The sequence below is a fragment of the Triticum aestivum genome, chromosome 1B, assembly GCF_018294505.1.
Source record: "Triticum aestivum cultivar Chinese Spring chromosome 1B, IWGSC CS RefSeq v2.1, whole genome shotgun sequence".
NCBI lineage: Eukaryota > Viridiplantae > Streptophyta > Magnoliopsida > Poales > Poaceae > Triticum > Triticum aestivum.
In genome coordinates, this window is record NC_057795.1 from 347,327,974 (window position 1) to 347,337,488 (window position 9,515).

Here is a 9,515-nt window from a genome sequence, read left to right on the forward strand (position 1 = left end):
CTCCGGTCTATGCCCGAAACTATACCGGTGTCCGAACATAGTCATCCAATATATCGATCTTTACGTCTCGACCATTTTGAGACTCCTCGTCATGTCCGTGATCAAATCTGGGACTCCGAACTACCTTCGGTACATCAAAACATATAAACTGATAATATAACTGTCATCTAACTTTAAGCGTGCGGACCCTACGGGTTCGAGAACTATGTAGACATGACCGAGACACGTCTCCGGTCAATAACCAATAGCGGAACCTGGATGCTCATATTGGCTCCTACATATTCTACGAAGATCTTTATCGGTCAAACCGCATAACAACATACGTTGTTCCCTTTGTCATCGGTATGTTACTTGCCCGAGATTCGATCGTTGGTATCTCAATACCTAGTTCAATCTCGTTACCGGCAAGTCTCTTTACTCATTATGTAATGTATCATCTCGCAACTAACTCATTAGCCACATTGAGGCTTATAGTGATGTACATTACCGAGAGGGCCCAGAGATACCTCTCCGACAATCGGAGTGACAAATCCTAATCTCGAAATACGCCAACTCAACATGTACCTTCGGAGACACCTGTAGAGCTCCTTTATAATCACCCAGTTACGTTGTGACGTTTGGTAGCACACAAAGTGTTCCTCCGGTAAACGGGAGTTGCATAATCTCATAGTTGTAGGAACATGTATAAGTCATGAAGAAAGCAATAGCAACATACTAAACGATCAAGTGCTAAGCTAACGGAATGGGTCAAGTCAATCACATCATTCTCCTAATGATGTGATCCCATTAATCAAATGACAACTCATGTCTATGGTTAGGAAACACAGCCATCTTTGATCAACGAGCTAGTCAAGTAGAGGCATACTAGTGACACTATGTTTATCTATGTATTCACACATGTATTATATTTCCGTTTAATACAGTTCTAGCATGAATAATAAACATTTATCATGATATAAGGAAATAAATAATAACTTTATTATTGCCTCTAGGGCATATTTCCTTCATAGACATGGTTAGTGAAAGTTATCGTCTTTTTTCATATTTTTTTGGTTCTTTTTTTCATTGGTAACTGTACCGGCTAGCATGGTAGTTTGATCACGTAGCCGTAATCTTTTTGCGGTTGCTGCATGTGACCCTTTCAACTTGTTTCCCATAGTTTGCACACAATACAATATGCGTGACTAAAATGTGTTGACTGAACACGGAAATCTACGCAATGCAGAGTCATTACAAATGACATGGCATATTCAGTAGAACTAACATGGCAGATTCAGTATAAATAACATGGCAGATTCAGTATAAATAACATGGCAGATTCAGTAGAAAATAACATGGCAGATTCAGTATAAATAACATGGCAGATTCAGTACCATACACGTGGCAACTGTAGTTATCCACTCATGGCATTTTCCTTCAAATTCTGATGCCTCTCAAGAGTCATTCTCCCATTTTTAAAAAATTTAGAACATCTAGATTACAAAAAAAATGTCACCAAGGACCATGTCATAGTACTCCAATGTTGCTTACGGTTTGCCCATCCCTTTCTTTGTTTTCTTGTGTTTTGCTTGAATCTCCAATCCCGATTTGTATCTTATCTCTTTTGGACGCCCTTTTGTGATGGAACGGGGCAGGTTTCTGACCTGGGTTTGTGTGCTTGCTGTTCCAGATCCTACCTCCGAGTTTTCAGATGATGGCCCCGTGGACGAAGGCACACTCGATGTGCGGGGGAACCTGTGTAAGGCTTCCTCAACTTTCCTCTTCTTGATCTCATCAAGCTCTCTTTTCAGGGCCTTCCTGTGTTTTTCTGCGACCCTCGCTGTCTCATCACTCTTGCACACTTCATCAATTAGTTCAGCATAGTTCTTTGTCAACACAACGTGCCTCGCGGCTTCCATGGTTGACTCCGGTCTCTCATCATGCACAGCCAAAACTGTGTTTGATGTTTGCGGCGCCAATGCGTCGTCAGCGTCCCAAGTCCATCGCCGCCTTATGAAATGGCGGGGCATTCGTGTCACCACGTTCATGTCCATTACTTTTAGTATGTGACAGCACACAATGCCGTCCCATTCGAATTTGCAGCATTGGCGGTAGTATTCGCCTTAGCTTGTCGAGGCTTTCACGAAGTAGTTCCTTCCCTTATCCGGGTCTTCAGGTTCTGAATCCGACATGCCCAAGATAGAACACACCTTGAACGTATGTTCGTCCACGTGGAAAGCCGTGAACATGCTGGCACGTTTTATTTCTTCTTGGAATCTGCAAGTTTTGTGTGATTTTGTTAAAATCTTGTGTGATGTTTTTTGTAGCACCTTATGTTGTCATGGCCAATGGAAGTACATTTCGTTTGAACATGGAAACTACAGTTCATTAAACATGGCAACTGCAGTTGAGTAAACATGGCAACTGCAGTTCATTAAACATGGCAACTTCATAACATCTTTAATTGGCATTTGCATTTCCATACCAACATGCCCAATGGAAGTACAGTGCATTGAACATGGCAACTGCAGTTCATCAAACATGGCAACTGCAGTTCATTAAACATGGCAACTGTACTTCATTAAACATGGCAAACTATAGTTCCTTAAACATGGCAACTACATATCATGGTTACTCTGTACTCAATGACTACTTTTCAAGAAATCATCATTTTCAAATAAGCTTTTCAACTGCATTGCATTCTACATGGCACCTACTACCTTCATGCTTGTGCAAATAAGATTGTAACACAACTGACTTACTTGTTAAAGATCTTTTTGGTGTATATCTTGCTCATCTGCCTCTCCATCGGTAAATACATTAGCAATTTCGGCTGCTTTAGCGCGGTGTTCGCTTCTTGCTGTAGCTCAAATCCCAGTATTTTTTGTTGCAAAGATGTGTATTGCTTGGCAAACTATAGCAATGAGTCGCTAAGGCTCATGTACCGCTTCAAAACAGCATTGACCCCTCACTGCGCTGCGTAGTCTGCAAAAACGGGAAGAAGCACTGCATGAAGTAGGCCGGCACCCAGTACATTCGCTTCTCCCACAGGCTAGCAAGCGTCTCGTTGTCTTGGACTTGATATGTTTCAATCATGGCCATCCAGCTCCTTTCAAACTCCTCCACCGTCAAGCTGTGGTCCACGCACAGCTCGAATGCCTTGTGCAGCTCTGGACGGTCAGCAAAGAATGGTCCCAGCATCTCCTCAGCCTTCTTTATAATGTGCCACCTGCACTGCTTGTGCACTGCCAACGGAAAGACCTCCTCTATGCCTGCACGCATGCTAAAATCCTGGTCTATTATTATGTTCATCGGAGCAAGTCCATCCATGCACTCCAAGAAGGTCTTAAACAGCCAAGTGTACCCATCCGTGTCTTTGTTCCGAACAAGCCCGCATCCGAACTGCAATGACTGATTGTGGTTATTTATTCCTATGAATGGCGCACATGGCATCTTGTACATATTAGTGAGATATGTCGCGTCGAATGAAATGCAATCTCGAAAATGTTTGTAGGCTCTTCTTGCAGCACCATCCACCCAATACATGTTCCTGACACGGTCCTCATCGTCCAATCTTATCATGTAGAAGAAATCTGGATCTTCCTTCGCTTTCTCATCGAAGTAGGCCATTGTGGCCTCTATGTCAGCCAACTTGCTCTCTCTACGATACTTTGCCTTTAGGTTTGTGACGTCAGCTGGTATGTAGGGCATGCTACTCAGAGTCTCATTTTTGTTGTGGATGAGGGATAGTATCTGGACCATTCTTGATGGACCGACGTTACAATCATGTAGCAGCTTTATGAATTTCTTCTCGAGGGGGGTGAATCCTCTGTGGGCGGTCAGAAATTTTACTAGGTTGAACTTATTTATGAGTTCGTGGTTGTGCTCGTCAAAATATTCAGTGACCACCCACCGTGCTCCATCTATGTTCATCTTGCACCGGACAGGGCACTCCGTCTTGAGAATGATGCCTCTCTTTCGTTCCAGAACGACAGGCGCAACACCTTTACCCTTCTTGTTCCTTCGTGCCTTGTAGCACCTCATCTCACCTCTGTTGTACTCGTTAGTTTTTTAATTTTCCTATAGTATTCGGTGTTGACCGCATACCCATGGACCTTTTCATATGTCTGGTAGAATTCCTTTGCTTCTGTGAATGAATCAAATCTCTACCCAATGTACGATGGCTGAGGTACCATGATTTCTGATTATCCACCATCTTCATCCCCTTGTGCTTCGTCATCAGTTTCATCATTCACTTCAGTATCGGCGGCAGTTTCATCTACTAGAGTGTTGCTTGTGCTGGTGTTCAAAGGTGTGCTTGTCGGCATTGCTGGAATGATTGCCATTTCCGACACTGACTCGGCATTGTTTGTGGCATGATTGTTGGCTGGCTGGTAGAACGCGTCTTCCGTGCGCTCAGAGCTCCCCGTAGTAGATGTCCCCGCGCCGCTGTTGATTGTAGTTGAAGGTCCTGTAATAAAAAAACAGGTACGAGCGTAAGATTTTGCTTGAATGGCATGTTTACCGTAACGGAGTACAGCAACTGCATGTGATTTGGCACGACATCATTCACACAGCAAGCCGTGAGTCTGCATATGGACATGCATGGCAACTGTAGTTCTTCAGTCATGGCAGCTACAGTCCAACAAACATGGCAACTACTGTTGCCAATGCATGGCAACCGGCTTCTTTCAGTACCAAAACTTGGATTCTATATCCATGGCAGCCGCAGTCCAACATACATGGCAACTATTGCTGCCAATACATGGCACCCAGTATATTCTAGCATCAAAACTTGCATTCTAGGCTTGAGCTCACTAGGCAAATGCGATCAATCATTAGTGTTGCACACACTCTTTTAGCAATTGGCAAATCCCGAAGACAATATATGACTCTTTGCACACGACCACTTGGTAGCATTTTCTGTTTGTTTTTTCCACCACCACCGTTACAAATCTTCTTTTTCTCACATGCTAAACAAATGCAGTACTGCTTTCTGGTTCAAATTTTTCTTACCTTGTTGTGCCGCATGTGCCGATCTTGTGTGGTCTGTCATTCCAATTTGATGTGCTCTATCTGCAATAGCGTTGTCCTGCAACTGTGAAGCTTGCCATGAGACGTTTGCCGATGTAGTCCCACCGTAACAACCTGTGATCATGGTAGCAGTTCGTCACTGCATGGCAACTGTAGTTTCTTCAATATGGCACATGTAGTGGTTCAACCATGCCACACAGATTTGTTCACACTTGTCATCCACGGTTGGTTAGACATTGCAATCACATTTGATCATACATGGCAACTGCAGTTGTCCAGGCATGGCAACTGCAGTTGTCCAGGCATGGCAACTGCAGTTGTCAAGGCATGGCAACTGCAGATGTCCAGGCATGGCAACTCCAGCTGCCAGCTTTGTTCCTTCTCCTAATTCACCGTTCGCAACTTCACTTTTATTTACTCACCTGTGTATGACGTCGATGGCAGGTACATGGTTGCCGCATGATGCCACGTGCCGCATGAAGGTCCTACATTTTTTCCGATATAACTCGGGAGTCTTTTGCCATCCTTTGCCAGTTTAATTTTCATGTCCACACCAGTATGTTTGTTTTTCGTATGCGTTACCTTGATTTTTCACATTAGCTAGTTGAAATTGGTTGCCCATACATTTGTCAATGTTAGCGCCCTGTGACTGAACTTGCCATGGTGCCCCCCTGAATGTGTTTTGGTCATAAGAACCTGCGAAAAATGACATTGTAGGACATAAGCAGAATGTCATCTTCATCGTCGCGAACATGGCAAATGTTCTTTTCTTTGTTATCATGCATCGTACCGATGCATGCGTACTGCTCTAGTAGTGGCAGCAACGGCCCTGCAGAAATGAGTTGACTATACTCTGCTGCATCCCAAGGGGGCGTTTCTGGCCTTTGAGAAACCCAAGGATCGGTGCCGTTTTCGTGATTCATTCTTCCACGTTTTGTTTCTGTCAATGTGTTCTTAGTCACTGCATGAACAAGAGCGCATCAACAATCCGCAAAAAATGCATTTTTTGATGTTTGCACGTAGAAGATAACACGGCAATCTTATCACATTTCCTGCGTAGGCAACCAACGCATCATGGCAAGTAGGACATGCACATCCACTCTCTTTTCTGAAATCTGGGTGCCAGCTATCATTTTGAAGCGATGGCAACAGCCACTAAAATAGGATGGCAAGCAACAGGTTAACATGGTGGCAGTTGACGGCAACGATAGGCGGCAACTGATGTTAGACACAAGTGGCAATAATTTTTCCTACCCCCTATGCCAAATTCTCTTTTTCTCTCCCTTTTTTAGGGATTCCTACGCATCCTTCATTACCAACTACTTGCACCAAGCCAACCGAAAACCTTAGCTCAACTCTAGCGTAGTACATGGAAGATCTGGCGTATGCTGGTTCGCAAATGCGAATACACACAAATCCGTGTGGTGTTTTGCCCCGATAGCGTGGATCCAGTCGCCATCTTCATTGGCAAATTTGCAATTTCTAATTTTTGGCCAGAAGAAGGACGAGAAACAGTAGGAGATCGGAGATTCACCTGCTTTTAGTTGGTCGTCTTGGGAGGGCGGGGTTGGAGTGGGGGTGGGGGGTGGTTAGAGGTGGGAAGGCGCTATGGATCTGCTCTGGTTGCCATGGCAACCAGAGAAGGACGGCGATGGAGGTAGGGGATCGAGAGGTGGGAGACGATGACGGCAGTTCCGACAGGGGATCGAAAGGAGGCCGAGACGGCTGGGTCGTGTGGGCAGTGCGGTCGTCTGGCCCGGACGTGTGGGCGATTTTGCCATACACCGGACGTGCGAGCTGTGGCTGCGCGCGCCCGGACGCGGTCGTGCGGGCGGGTTCTTCTTCATGCCACACGAGACGTGCGGCACAACCACCCGATACACCATACATGTGGCAGTTATCGGCGTCCAAAATCAAACCTCACAGGGAGCACCAGACGAAAAAAATAAACGAAAGTGGGGGACGAAAAAAAATCATAAAGACTATCCTACCAACATTAAGAGTAGAGATAAGTATAACCGGCACGGAAGCACTCGAGTCACTCGAGTGGATTTTTATTCGAGTTGATATCGACGCACCCCTTTTTTGCCCAAGTAGTGAAAAGAAAAGGCCGAATCAAACCAATTAGAAACCGTATCAAACGATTACTGTGCCTCGATAAAACAGCTGGAAACCCGATAATAGACCAGGCACGCCGAACTGAAAAAACAGAAGAGGAGAGAAAGAGGCTTTGCGATGGCCGCCGGCTGGTCCTCCCTCCCCGCCGATCTTCTCAGTGAGATCTCGGGCCGCCTGATCACCGACGCAGACCAGCTCCACGCCCACCAGGTATGCGCCCACTGGCGAGCCTCAATTTCTCCTCCGGCCGCCTACCGCCCGTGGGTCGTCGCCGCCCGACAGGCCCCGGACGGACTGAGCCCAGTCGGCGAGTACTCCCTCCAGCTCCCTCGCGGCGTCCCGGGCGTCGACTTCAAGGCGGCCCCACCCGGTCTCCCGTACTGCTGCGGCACGCCCCGCGGCTGGCTCGCCCTTGCGGACGACGTCCGGTCCCCCACGCGGCTCGTGCTGTGGGAGCCCCACTCCGGCACCGAGATCCCGCTTCCATGCCTGTGCCCGGTCGTCCAGGTCTTCCTCTCCGGCGACCCGCTCGAGTCGTCGCACTGGATGGCCGTCGCGACCCAGCTCAGACGGCCCCGGGCGCATATCCTCTTCTTCTGGCGGCCCGGGGACGCCGCCTGGAGCGGCCCGGCCGCGGTTCCTTGCGCGAAACTCCACAGCGTCGAATTCCATGAGGGGAACATATACTGCATAGACCGCATGTTTAACGTGTCCATCTACGATCTCAAGCTCGGCACGGCGTCCCCTCCCGTGCTCCTCCGGTGCTTCGGCATGTGCCCTAGTCAGGCGTCGGAGTCGTTGGAGACCCACAAGTATTGGAAGGACTGCGTGCGTGCGGTGCACGTCGTGGCCTGCCGCGGCGAGCTCCTGCTCGTGCTGCTGTTCCACGGCCGCCGCCCGTCGCTCATGGAAGTCTACAGGCCGGCGTGGACGCCCGCTGAATGGCCCTTCCAGGTCGGTGAGAGGGTGACTGACCTCGGGGGCTACGCGCTCTTCCTCGGCTGCGGCGACGCCGTTGCGCTGTCTGCCAAGGAGTACCCAGCGATCAGGGGGAACTGCGTTTACTACCTGGTGCACAACCTCCCCAAGTACAGGAAGCATTGGGCAATGGTTTATGATCTGGGGACGGGTGATGTGGACGATATACCTTACCCCGAGGTGCACAAGCAGGAGAATGGCTGCTGGCCATATTCTTGGTTTTGTCCTCGAAGGCCCTTCCTGAAGAAGCAGGTAGTTTAAGCAGTAAGCACAGACTTCAAAATTAATCTTTTCCTGACGAAATTCCCGTTGTAACTGTTTTAATCACAGAATTTCGTTACGAAATTCCTATTGTATAACTGTTAAGACCGCAGGATTTCCTAGTAAAAACCACTAAATTATACTGTATCAAAACTGTTAGAGCACATCTTCCGTTGGATTTTTGACCGTTGGATCAGCATTGTCTGAGATTTGTGCTCTTTGACTATTTGTCTCCAAATAATAGGCTCGATGAAAGCTGATTTGCTGATCAAAATTGTTACTCTAATCCCGAGCACAAATGCACCCTCATTTAAAGACATTATAACTGAGCACTATTGGAGCCCTCTCATGCCATTATCGTTTTTGGCCGTCAGATGTCAAGTTGTGGGTGTTTTTGGCGGTTGGATTTCCCTCTAATCCCGTCCAGCCTTCCTCTGCTGTGCAAATCGGGCTCCATGGGCTGGGTCGCTTCTCCCATAACAAAATCCACGATCTCCTGTTAACCGGGCCTGATGGGCCTTCGGTTTGTCGCAATCGCTTTCCCCCGTCACAACTTTGGAAGGGCGAAAAAGAAATCGTCGAGGGCACACACTCTCTACTCCCATGTGGCGTTATGTGGTGCGGCTCGTTTGGAGCGGAAGAGGAACTTGCTCCATCGAGAGGAGTTGAGACAGTCCATCGCTTCTCTCGAGGAAAAAGAAGTGAGTCGCGGGGTCGCGTGGTTACTGGTGAGAGGCGAGTGTTAGCGATGTGGTTCGCGCAGTTACTGGTCGTGGACCGAGACCATGCGGCCGTGTTGGTCCGAGCCTCCCGACGTGCATGCAGATGCAGGTAGGTGAAGCGGAGGGGTGAAACTGACTCGCTATAGTTGAAGCATTGAAGGAGGCAATGAATTTTCAGTTCTAGGGAGTAGGGAGCATTCACTGCGAGCGATGTGCGCCACTCACGGGCGGCGACTAATGGAGGTGTGCCTTTTCCCCAACCTACAACCGCTTCAGTTCCTGCGCTCACATATAGCTTCGTCTCCTGGTGCTCTCCCTCATCCTTCCTGCTCCAGCAAACGGATTGCCTATCACGGGAGAGTGAGAGTTTTTTTGAAAGACCCAGCAATTGCTGGCGTTTCATTTCATTAGCAGGAAGCAGTG

The 9,515-nt window shown here is 47.8% G+C and overlaps 1 protein-coding gene across 1 annotated transcript; it reads left to right on the forward strand.

Annotated features, from left to right (window-relative positions):
* The first annotated feature begins 6,911 nt into the window (after positions 1 to 6,911).
* On the forward strand, positions 6,912 to 8,562 carry LOC123123213 (uncharacterized). Its single transcript, XM_044543686.1, has one exon. The coding sequence runs from the start codon at positions 7,249 to 7,251 to the stop codon at positions 8,368 to 8,370; it is 1,122 nt and encodes a 373-aa protein (XP_044399621.1). The 5' UTR covers positions 6,912 to 7,248; the 3' UTR covers positions 8,371 to 8,562.
* Positions 8,563 to 9,515: the final 953 nt, after the last annotated feature.